Below are 13142 nucleotides of genomic sequence, written 5' to 3' on the forward strand. Positions count from 1 at the left end.
TAGCCAGCTTTCCAGAGCCTTAGTAGCACAATCTTCAAAATCAACCCAGTCCTGATTCTGTGCCTTCTGGGTGTCTCTGAACGTAATCCTGTGTTGTTCAGTGGTTAAGCCAAACCCATCTATGAGAGCACTCTTCAAGACTGAGTAATTGTCAGCATCCTCTTCTCTAACAGTGAGGAGCTTATCTCTACCTTTGTCAGCAAAGGTGAGCCACAAGATAGCTTTCCACTGCTCCTGAGGGACCCTCTGTACTTTACAGGCCCTCTCTACTGCAGTTATCCATTTGTGGATGTCATCCCCACTCTGATAGTGTTGCAGGGATTCTGCACATACACAGAACTATGCGCAGGAAACCAGGACCTCGGTGTGTAATGGTGTACCAAAAAACCCACCTCAGTGCCCAGAACCCCAATCCAACTAGCTATAGTGTCTCATGTGTTCTCCATACTACAGCGAAGCGACCAATGATTAGACATCCTAGAACATGTCTCTTTGAACCTCTCAGGAATCGCGGGAACAAGAACACTCTTTCGTTCAAACACTTGTACTAGTCCACTACCTAAACAGAGACACTGTAGGGTTTAAAAAGTTTATATCAACTAACGTGCTCTATAATGCATTACACGCGACAATACTAGCAGCAAAGTGCATAAGAACAATATAATCAGCATTGTTACAATTCCATAAAGCACGAAGGGGAAAATCATATTATAATGACAGTGGAAACAGGACTACAGTGCCTTACGACCCTCCCGTGCTAAGACCTAGTTTATTATACTTATAGGAGACCTCTGGGCTTCGTCAGGGGGACCCCATACCTCCAAGTTTAGATGCAAGAATTTACATCTACGGACAAGCACAGCTCTTCTATTCTGGAAAGCTTTTCTCCAAGTGCCTCTACATGCATGCAATGCCATATTAAAAGCACTTGACTTTCAGTAGTGCAGCTGTGTTCTATGTTGTGTCTATGGGCATGGGACTGACCAAAGTGAATCAACAGCATACATTGTTTTTCGATCTTGAACACGCTGTGCAGACGAAGATCACAGTGTACAGCTAGATGTGTGAAAGGCAGACAGTTCTCATGTGAAAATGCGCAAGCAGAGTATTTACAAGAACAGGGCCATGTAGTAACGTGTGCAAAAGCGACAAAAATTACAGGCAAGCATATACTAACTTATGCTAATTTAGCTATGTCTGCAGTTAATCCCATGTCCTCGCTTCAATAGGGAGGGACTATCTTGTTCAGGTTCCTATGATCATAAGAATACTCTCTAGTTTTAGGGACACTGTTGCTGCCACTATGGGACTCTAGTTTCAATCTTCTGGTTGCTCTCTGGAGCTCTAGGGATTCCCTGTCTAGGTCTAATTGCTCTTTCTTGAGCCTGAGCTTGATTCTCTAAATCTCTAGAAATGGGCACTGCTTATCATAAGAGGATTCCCTCTTAATAGATATGGAAGTCCCTACAGAAGTACCTGAGTGATTAGATTCCACAGAGGGAGATCTAGGTATACTCAGTACTCTTCCTGGTCGGGAAAAGAGAGGGCCACTGGGGCCTTCTCCCCCACCTAAAGGAAGATCTAAGTTGTCCAGGTTAGAATCATTTTGATTTTCCTGGCCAGGGTTTGAGTCCAGGTCACCACAGTTTTTACTGTCTGGCCTTTCCTCATTCCCTGTTCCACCCACTCTACATACCTTATCAGATCCTGGGGTCTTTCTGAGGTCATCTAGCAGTAATATGTCTATGAGGCGTTGAGTGCTAGCACTTCTCCCTGTCTTCAGTTTCCTAGATGTGCACATGTTCCTCAATTCTTAAAATGAGAGACTATCATATCTAGTTGTCAAAGGGCCACTGGCCTCTTCTTTAGAAGACATACTAGCTTTATGTGGTGTAGTCACGTACCTTACCTGGTGGAGACTAAACTCTCTTGAGTTGGAGAAAGGGTGTGCTATTCCCTTGGCTTACCCAACTCCAAGTTCAGTAGAACTTACTTTATTCTAATCTTAATGTATTATATGTGCCTAATACTTGTAGTAGTTTTCAGTTAATCACTCAATGAGATTTATCTGGTAAAACAATAGCAAGCGTGAATCCCAACCGCTGCACACCAATGCAGAACCTCCTTTCATTTGATCACTCAGGAAGTTCTGTTCTGGTAAAACAAGCTGTTTTACATTCCTTCAAGACTTAGCCTGAAGGCTGCTCTCCATAGGAACCACTAGGATAGCTTTCTATAAAGGTTATCTTTGACCTAATCACCAGAAGGGTCGTTTGGACTGGTGCAAGGTGCCCACTTTAATTAGTGGACAGCATATACCAGGCCAACTTCTCACATCATGTCTTCCCCTCTGAGCGCTCCCTCAACTTTTTCTATTTCTATATCTGCTTTCAGCTGTCTCCTAGCTCATTCACCTGTTTCTGTCACCTACATCTCACTTGTCAATAATCCCTACTTCTCTCAGCTACTTGTATCTAAATTGCTGTCTTTTTTCACCACCCACTCTCTTACCTATCTCCTCTTTTTTTAACTCTCGCCTCAATTTTTCTTTTTCCTCTTCATCCATCTCCTAATCTCCATCCCTATGAACAAAGTCTTTCACATCAGTCTCTTCCCTTTCACCCATCTCTTAAACGTTGCTTTCTTCTCGCCTTTCTCACACATCTGCCTCACTCCCTCAACCATCTTAGGGGCATATCATCAAGGCACCGCAATAAAATGATCGCCGCTTTAGCTTCCGTTTTCGGGCGAAAAGCAGCGATAATTTTATCGCATTATCAGCAAGGTCACGCTATCTCGGGAATCCTTTCCTTAGCACCATTTCCCTCAACGCCCAGCTTTGCATCTCTAATGAGAGGCATAGTGGGCGCTCCGCACAAAAATAACGTGAGAAATGTCGCTAACCGACATTTCTGCTATCAACAAACCTCCCGCTAACTTGCATGGCGATAGGAAAAGTAGTGCTTATTGCTACTTTTCTTCCACCTGCTTTCAATCTGACTTAGCCATTATATCCAATGGAAGGTGGATATAATGGCTAAGTCTGCCCTGCCCTTTTAACAACGTATCGCCAATCGTTGTGCGATTATCGCTGGATTTCCAGCGATAATCGCACATTTGGCAGCTAACTCTGGAAATGTTATCACTTTGGAGATAAGCGTCGCTGATAGCGCGCTATCTCTGCGATAAAATCCAGTGATAGCCGGCGATAATTATCCTAGCGCTAAGCGCGCTAAGCGATAATTATTGCCGGTTGTTGCTGATATGCCCCATATTCTCTTATCTTTCTTTTTGTTACCTACATTGCACCTGTAATTTCACCCACCTTTCTCTCTCAGCTGCCTTTTACCTCTGTATCTTAAATCTGTTTATCACTGATTTCTCACCTGTCCATTCCCTTATCTCTCAGTTGTTTCTATCCCCTCTGTCTCTTCATTGTGCTGTCTCTCGTGGAGAGGTGTGGCTCACTGGTTAGAGGCGGCAGACCTGTAAGCAGAGAATCAGCCAGGGACCAGGGTTCAATTCCCGACGTGGCAGGGTCGTGGACCAGGGTCAAAACGGACTCGATAATTCTCGCCTCGGTACCTACTCTAACCAGAAACACACTCGGCAACTCTGGGCATTAAGCTTGCCTCATCTCTACAACGGCCCCCCACAGACGCCAGGGATGCCTGGTTTCACCTTGGAGATACCCAGAAAGGGACCATCTCACAGGGATAGCCAGGACGAGTTCCCCAGCGGTCTACAGCGCTGGGACGCCCCGTTGCTGGGGCAGCTGTGTGCTTTACAAGTCTACAACATTTACATTTACAACATTTCTCACCCCTTTCTCACACCTGTCTAACCTCTTTCTCTAATGTGTCTTTCTAATCTCTCAGGCTGTCATATCTCTGTCTTTTCCTCTGACTCTCAGAGATCTCTTTTTCGCCTTTTTGTGTCTTAAATGTTTTGTCTCTCCCTTTCACACCTGTCTGTCTTTATCTCTCAAACATATATCGCTTCATCTCTCTGTCTATGTCAGCTGTTTCCTTATTTTCTTTCTCTATAGTTATCTCTCTCTCTCTGACACGCACACACACACACATAAACACACACCCTCCTGTTTTCCTCTCTGTCTCTCCCTTCATTTGTATTTTCTTCATTTCTGGGCTCTCTCTGCTGCTCCTCGTCGTCTCTTACCTCTTATTTGTCTCTAATCTCTGCCTTTTTCCCCTCTCCCCTGACATGCCCAGGGACAATGAGTTGCCATTTTCCCAGGAGCCTCTCAACCAATATCAATAAATTATGTTGGAGGTTTCTGAGGGAGATGCCTTCAAAATGCCCACCAAAAGCAGCTTAGTTCATGGCTACTAGTTCATAAAAAGTGCTAACATTTAGTTTGAATTTAGTGCAGGTCTACTGCTGAATTTATTTAGGTGAACCAAATGTTAATGTTAGCCGCAGGTTACACAAAATGTTGTAAGAAAAGGGAAAACAAGCTCGTGAGAGACCTGTTAAACATTCCTGGCACTGCTTTAGTGTTCTCTTAGGACATGGGTTTCAAGGACAGTGCCAAGGGTCGCAAGGGGCATGCCAGGGGTTGCAAATGTGACCCCTAAATGACGTCCATGGGTCTAGTGTTTGATGCAAGGCCTACACTTCTTTATCATTTTACTGCAAGCATATGCCAAATAAAAAAACAGTTCATGTGATTTCTAGCAGGCAGGTGTACTGAGAACAGGTACAGAAACTATTTTTAGTTTTGAAGCACATCATATGCACATATGATTCTTATTGGAGCAAAGAAATGTATAATTGGCTCTGAATTACTGTAACCTGAAAACAATTTAAATACACAAGAATGACAAAAAATAAAATAGTATAAAGAATGGAAAAATATATGGAAATCAGTGTTCCAGACCTACATAAGGCAGTAAGGTCATAGGCCTTGAATCCAGGTTTAAATTGTAGCAACAAAATGCAGTTACGTGGGAGGTGGATAGGTAGAGATCCAAGGTAACTTACACTTGTGAGTAACTTTTCCTACTTTTGGCTATTCACAAAATATGAGTGTTAAGTTACTCAAAAGTGTAGACGTCCATGTCTCTACAGCCTGAGCTAAATTTACAAATATATGTTAGTATTGCCAAAAAAAACAGTAGCAAGTCCAACACCACAGATGGCCAGTCAAAGATACTACAACACCATCCTTTAGAAAATAATAGAAAAAGGGGTTTGAAATAAAAAAAATAGGAAATAATGTTACAGTGAATTAAGTATGTAAAATATTTAAAAATAAAACAATATATTTTAATATAAACAAATATATACAATATTCATTATTTAATTATGTAGATATTTTTAATTAAATATTGATGTCAAATTTTATAATTAAATTACTTTTAATTCACTCTATTCATCACTATACATCACTTTCAGTAATTATTATTATTAATGCATAGTAGCATGCTTTTTCTTTAGGTGGAAAATATTTTTTTAATTTGAACTAAAGGAAAATAATTTTTATTTAATTTGAAACATTTAATAGTTTTAAAATATTTAAAAAACTTAACAGTGCTGTAGCGTTTTTTCCATAGTTCTACATTTGAAATAAATATATCAAATAAATTCACAATAATATTTGACTTAAAAATATTTTTACTCCCTTTCCCAAGTTTAATAAACTTTACTAGTTTTCACTATACTCAGTCTTATTTCTATCCATATGGTAATATATAGGCAAAACTAAAAAATTTACTTTTGTTAGTTTTGTTCTACAATTAAAACATATATATACATATTTTTTTTAATTTACAAAAATATGTTGCAGTGCCAGTGGTTCGCCAAGTGTTGTACTTACTATAGCTTTGAACTTAAGTGATTTACTACCATTGTGGATCCCTTTGTGGCCATAGTAACCTTAGAAGTGCAGTTTGTGAATAGCATTGGGCTTACAATTTTATGGGTGGGTGCATGTCATACCCTAAAACCCTTCTTAACCCTCCCTGAATCCCTCCTTACTCCTCCCTAATCAAATAAGAATTTGTTTATTTCAGGTAGAAAATACATCTACATACACACAATAATTAATCAAATGTGAATATCACATTTCATCAACAATCGATATTTAAAAAAAACTACAATAAATAGATACTATGAGATAAAATATTAAAATTGATGACAATCCAACACTCTGTGTACTAAGAACAGCCCCACAGTGCTTCCTCCTCATCATCTACATAGAAAATAAAGATTTGGCCACACAATAGATGATTGGTTTGCTAGTGTCTGTTCTTAGTATTTTCAAAGCTTTTAAATAAATGTCTCATCCCTAACAGAAGGCAGATGCGTAAGAACCATTTCTTCCATCAACTATCATGAGCTCTGCAAAAACAGAACAAGTGCATGACTGTCTCCTGTTCTATTTTATATTCTGAGCATCTATCATCAAAAGCATTCTAACCAAATCTGCGGCAATAACTGTTGGTCAGAAGGCTCTCTCATATGTAAATATGAAGTATAATTGATTATCTGTTAGACAAACTAATTTGTCCAAAAGGGATCAACTAATAGCATAGATTTATAATCCAGGAACCTATCCGAGATGCTTTTGGGCTTGCATTACATAGATCTGTCTCCTAGGTAACAAGACAAAATATCTTTTAAAAGTGCCATCGTGACTAAGCCCGGGCGTAGTACTCCGCTTCGCCCACGGAGTGTATGTAGCACTGCCTGCTTCGCGTGTTACGAAGTAGGCGTAGCAGGCAGCGCTATGCACACGCCAGGGCGAAGCAGAGCTGCCTGCCGCCCGCCGCCCGCCTCCTGCCTCCCGCCCGCCCTTATTTTAAAATAAGGTAAACTATGATAAAAAATAAGATAAAATGCCTTACCTGCAGTGCGGCGTCCCGGGGCTCCCTCTTCCTCGTTGACGGCAACTTGTTTTCACAAATGCGCATGCGCGGATGCCCGCGAATGCGCATTTGTCGTGAGAAATGAAATCTGTGCACTTTCTTCTGCTAACCAGTTGCAAAGTGCTTTAAACATGGTAAAATTAGCATGCACACAATTGGCACATTTAATTTACGTATAATTCCCTAATAAATGGTCTGTAAATTAAATGCTAAAAGTGGGCTGCAGCATCCATTGTGGCACCCACTAAAGCATCACTGTGAACCATGTCTCAGGTCTGGCACTACAGCTTGTAGTGCAGTTTTAAAATGCAATTTTGACCTGGCAATAAAACATGTATGCAAGGCATAAATCATCCTTTTTAATACATATAAGTCACCCCAAGGTAGGACCATAAAGGGTCATAGGGCAGGGTGCATGCTTTTACAAAGTCGGGTATGTGTGCTTAAGTTCTCATGACCTAGAAGTGAAAGACTTCAAACATCCGTTTTCGTTACTGTAAGGCCTATCTCTCCCATTGGCCAACACTGGATTACCTTATTACATTTAAAAAGTGCCAACTTTGGATTGGGTGCAGATAGAGATATACTGTTTAGACTCAGAGGAACTGTCATTTTAAATATTCTTTAATGTCAAAGTTGGATTTTAAGTTACAATTCTGAAAACACAATGTTTAGAAAGTTGTCATTTTCTTTTCCTAACCATTTGTGCCTTCTGTTAGTGTCCTGGGTCACATGATTGTTAGTGGCTCTCTCTTTTTGGGGTCTGTATATTGCTTTCAGACATTGAGACAAAAGAGTCCTAGATGTGAGGGAAGAGTATCTTCATGACAGGGTTTTGAGTGTGGAGATTACTCTTTAAATGGCTCTGCCTACAGAAAGGAAGTTGACAGGCCTGCCGTTGCGTTGGTCATCCCAGACAGTTTGGACCCAGGAGCGGAGTAAGAGCTGACTAGGACCAATTCTGGGTGCAGGCCAGGGAATGACCCACACAAAGGCTGGCATCAGGTATAAAAGTGACACCTTTGCAACTTTTTATCAGAACACTCCTGGACAAGGGGAAGAATCAGAATAAGGACTACCTTGATGGCTGAAGATGGAAGATTGGCCCTGCTTGCCTTGATCCTTGACTCTCCACAAGTGACTCCAAGGGTAAGTTGGCTGGCCTCCTGCTCGATCTACAGGAACTCAAGAACCTTCTGGAGGCCTCCCTGCAAATGGTCAGCTGACCAGCACGGACTGGACCTGCCTGAGCCTTGCTGCTGACCCCTACTGGAGTTAGTCATGATCTCCAGGTCTTGGACCCTAGGATGGCATCAGAGATTACTCCTTCTGAAGAAAAGGTTAAAATACAGAAATGTTGGTCTCTTTGTGATGGTGAAATGAACTGTTCTTGCCGAGAATCAACCACCTGCGATGACTGCCAATTCAAAGCTCCAGAGAGACCTGCTCACTTGCTGATAGTGACCATCCACTATGACTGCCAACACCAGGTTTCAGTGAGATAGGCACTTCACACTGTCAGTGACAGTCCACGTCACAAAAAAAGTGAAGCTCCAGCATCAAAAGGCTCTTCACACTACAGGAGCAATGATCCACAATGCCCAACCTGCCCCTAGTACAGACAACGACCTAGTTGAGGCCCCCCACCAATACAAACTCTAGCTCTTCATGCAGACTTGAGAAGGAAATACTTCAACATGAAAAACCTGTTCCCTGTATCGGACCCGCACTGCATCCATGTTGACTAGAACTTGTGAGTTTTACCCCCGGTACAGCGAGACTAGCTAACCACAAGTGGCTTTTACTTTTTGACACTGTTTTCACTTAAAACTTTAAAAACTAATTTCTCCAGTTCTACTGATAGAATTTTTGTTATTTTGGTGTTATTTTATTCACTAAAATAACTGAGTTTTTCTAAATCGGTTTGGGATTTTTTTAGGTGTTGGGTTCTCACTTTAATAATGTTTAAGTGGTGCATTAGACTTTACACATTGCCTCTAAGTTAAGCTTGTTTGCTTTCGTGCCGAGTTTCTACGGAGTTAAGCACAAGTTTATTCCGTAACTTTTGTGGTTCACTCTGAAAAGGATTATGTTTATTATTTGAGTGGGGCCTTCACCCTACTCTACTATAGCCTAATTTACAAAGATTAAATATTAGGATCTTTCTTCATGTTTAATAAGTCTTTGAGAGCAGTCCTGTAGGGGCCACGCTCATCTACGTGCCACAATCTGCAACAGTAACACAATGGTCTCAGTTGCACAATGTGTGAAATCGGATTCTGACCAAAATCAATGTATAATTAGAGAAGGAGGCACAATACAGTAAGATGATTAGGGATTTTAGGAACTTATTTTTAACTGCTTTTAGTCTGGTGGCCTTGGCATAGCAATGTAATTCTGCCCTATAGAGAGCTGTTTCCAAATCTTTGTCATTGTAGAGCTCTATGGGTGGGAAGGCGGGTCTTGAAGTTGTATTTTTATGCAGTTTCTTTTATGACATTGAATAGTGTTGCATTTTTAGTGTGCTCTATTCATTTGTGGCAAGTTGAGTGCCAACCTTGTACCAAAATATTCAAAGCTTGTGACTTGCTTTACATTCTACACCATCATTTAAATAGTTGATGAAAGGAAATTGTGTTGTTAGTTGTGCAGGATGTGAGGCCAGGGCAAGTAATAGGTCCAAAAATTCCCCTTACTGTGAACCGAGCACCCCATTGTTACACTTGACTTTCTCAAGGTAGTGAAGCTGAGCAGTCCAAGGCCTACTCAGTGGAGGTTGCGTCGACTAGTAAGCACCATTCACTGGCATGCCAATAAATGACTGTCCAGTCTGTGCTATTTCTTTAGAAAAGGAAAATTATATTCATTACACACACACACACACACACTAATAAACACTAGACATTAATTTACAAATATATGCATAAGGCAGATGGAAAATACCATTGGATACATTATGAAATCACATTTGACCCCTAAGGGGTCAAACCTCCTATAATCATAGTACCCCCCCACCCATACCAGACAGTACGTTACAATAAAGGAGGATATCACTTTAAATAAAACAAGCCTTTGGGTTTTCCCCAAAGTGCATCAAGTTAAAAATCAAACAATACTCATATTAAAAATCATCATACACTGGCAACACAAATGGTTAATAAAACATTGGAAATTATCAAAACAGGTGTTGTTGACTTTTTTTAATATACATTCAGACTGCATAAAAACAGTCATAAAGCCAGCCCCAAGAAGGTGCTGCACTCCCAGCTGTAGACCAAAATCTCTAGCATTGGGAACACTTTGGAAATAATGATGAAAATCCTGTGGGTCTTAAATTCTGTGACCCCAGAACCATAGGGTCAGTTTTAAATTCTTTTTGGAGAGGAGCTGTTGTACTCCCTGCAGCTGCCCTACTTTAAATTATTCCATTTGGTGGTGCCCCTGTCCTCCTGGGGCCATCTTAAGAAAGATAAATGTAAGTAAATGGCCCCTCCCAATACATTATGGGGAACTCCAGTGGAGGAGCAGTGAATATTTGATAAGGGGCTCTATCGCTGCATTCGGGAGAGCTACTATCTTATTTTTTTTAGTGTGAGGGGCTCCTGCCCAGTGTCTTGTTGTGTGTTTTATATTTCTTCTTGGGAGTTCCTGGTCATACCCAGGCATGCCACCTCATTTACTCATTGAGGGAAGCTCGGGATCCCACACCCAGCTGCCTCTGCTGGCTCCCCACCAGGTTGGCATCCACCATCTCGGCTGGTGACGGAGCTGGCAACGTACTTCCCTTTTCCCGCTCCATGCAGGTATGGTGTGCTGCATGCGGTGGCCGTCCCACTTACACCAGTCTCAGGCATGGGGGAACTAGGGTAGCCAACCACCACTGGAGAAGCCCAACAGTTCTCTCCTGCTCTTCTGGCTCATTGGGCGTTCGGAGAATGGGTACCGGGCCCCTTCCTTCTCTTGTTGTGTGGGGGATCAAAGGCATTCATTTGATCTATTTTGCATCAGGCCTGGAGATGGGGCTCAAGGCCACTTTTGTCTTTGGTGTGAGATGTGCAACGACACTTCCCCTTCTTAGTGACTTGGCAGAGGCCTGGAGATTGAGGCCCAGACCCCCTTTGGCACACAATGGCCTGGAGTATGGGACCCTCGGGCCTTGGAATGCTCTTGGGAGGGAGCCCCATGCATGCCCCCTTCTAACCTTCTTAAAAATTAAAGACGCTTGAGTAAACACTCGGGCCCTGGCCCTCCCTGGGGGAAATGTAACGAAGTATGGCAGAGTGCATATGCTTACATCCTTGCTGGTTGTTAAAGGTCACCACCCATTAAAGGTCCATAAAGCAGGCTAACCTGGGGAAGCAAGGTACTAGAAGCCAGGCACCCCTGGCCAATCCTAAGGTTCCACAACACCTTTCCAACCCTATCCCAACCGTCCTTCACAGCATGGTGGGACAGTTACAGATGGCACCATGCAGGAGCCACTGGTCATATCTCTTCTGAGAGCCACCTCTCTGCCCCTAGCTGACCTAACTGCCTTGGTCTTTCTCACCAAACCTTCAAAGAAGAGCACCTTCCGATGTTAGGTTCATTGGCCTGGAATTCCTCCTTTGTTCAGAGGGCTTACTCATTTGTTAAATGGGCCTGGGCTGGCTCAGCCCTGTTATAGTGTGACAGCTAATCTCTCCCCAGCGTAGCTCTTTACCAGTAAGGTGACACTGGACACTGGCAGAAAGCCAGATTTGGTTTAGGCATAAAATCACAACTTTCTAAGTGTCATTTTCGAAATATTAATGTAAATCCAACTTTACCATTAAGTTGGATTTTAAATGACTATTAAAATAAGTCCTTTAATCATTTTTCTAGCTGCTCCCAAATGGAAATTAAGAATGTTATGTTTTTTTTAATGTAACTCAATGTTTTCCTACGGGAGAGTCTGCCTTGCTTTGGCGGTTTTTCAGTGCTAGAAGATGTAAAACCTGAAATATACATATCCTACTTATTAAAAGACATGCACCCTACCCAATGGGCATTTAGGGCCTACTAAGGGGTGACTTATAAGGATCAAAAAGGAAGGTTTAGGCCTGGCAAAAAGTTTATTTTACCAAGTCGAAATTGCAATATAAAACTGCCCAACCAGGCTGAAATAGGAGACCTGTGGAAATCTTTTACAGTGCTACTTTAGTAGGTGGCACAGTGAGTGCTGCGGCCAACTAGTAGTATTTACATTACAGGTCCTGGATACATGTAGTACCATATACTAGGGACATATAAGTAAATTAAATATGCCAGTAAGGTATATGCCAATTTTATCATGTTTAAAAGGGAAACACAAGCACAACATTGGTTAGCAGGAGCGAAGTACGCAAAGACCTACGGCCAACAAAAAACGGATTCAGCTTCACAAGCAAAAATGTGGGGGAATACCGCACAAAAGATGTCCATTTTCAACACATATCATAGGAGAAAATAGATAGCAGCAAAAGGAATGAATGACTACTGTCAGAAACACTAGAAGACATAAGCTGAGGAAGTAGTTGTTGTCCAGTCCTTACTAATTTCTCGCAGACTTATATGGCAGAACAGCAGTTACATATCAGATCTTGTCCACAGTATTGATAACGACCCTTTTGTCTTCATGTCCATCTTTCTTCTTCTGATAACAGACCACAAGTTATTTCAGTTTACATTGGTTCTTACTTACCTGAACTTGGACAAGGAACTTTCACTCTATGAGGAGCAGGCCAGATTGATGAAATGAAATGAAAATGAAATGAAATGAAATGAAATGAAATGAAAAAGAGATTTCTAAAGCGCATGGCTGCCCTTGAGCGTCCCAGCGCTAAACAATACACAAAGCCACTACCCGGAACACCAAGAGGAGCCTACAGAGGGAAAAGATAAGTCTTTAATAATTTACGGAATTTTGCCAAATTAGGTTCTTTACGCAGGGCCATAGGTAAGGCATTCCATGATTGACCCGCATTAATAGAAAACCGACGTCCACCTGTTTTCACCTTTTTTGCTCTGGGTATCACTACCAGATTCCCATCTTCAGAGCGAAGGGCTCGCGTAGGTTTATAGAGGCGGACCGAATCTCTTAGAATGGGGGGACCCAATCCTTGTAAAGCTTTGAACACTATACAGAGAGATTTGAATTTAATGCGCGCTCGAATTGGTAGCCAATGCAAGGCCTTCAAGGCAGGCCGGGCTGAAGAGCTTTTGGCAGTACCAGTGAGCATACGAGCAGCTGCA

General features: G+C 41.9%; 1 protein-coding gene across 1 annotated transcript in view; it reads left to right on the forward strand.

Moving 5' to 3' along the window:
• LOC146860345 (uncharacterized) overlaps positions 1–12648 on the forward strand; it is a 98410-nt gene extending 85762 nt beyond the window's left edge. Inside the window, exon 4 of the mRNA XM_085646150.1 lies at positions 12554–12648. Within this exon, the coding sequence (XP_085502276.1) occupies positions 12554–12648 (95 nt within the window). The remainder of the gene's footprint in view (positions 1–12553) is intronic.
• The last annotated feature ends 494 nt before the right edge of the window (positions 12649–13142 follow it).

The sequence above is a fragment of the Triturus cristatus genome, chromosome 3_1 (genome assembly GCF_964204655.1).
Source record: "Triturus cristatus chromosome 3_1, aTriCri1.1, whole genome shotgun sequence".
NCBI classification, from domain to species: domain Eukaryota; kingdom Metazoa; phylum Chordata; class Amphibia; order Caudata; family Salamandridae; genus Triturus; species Triturus cristatus.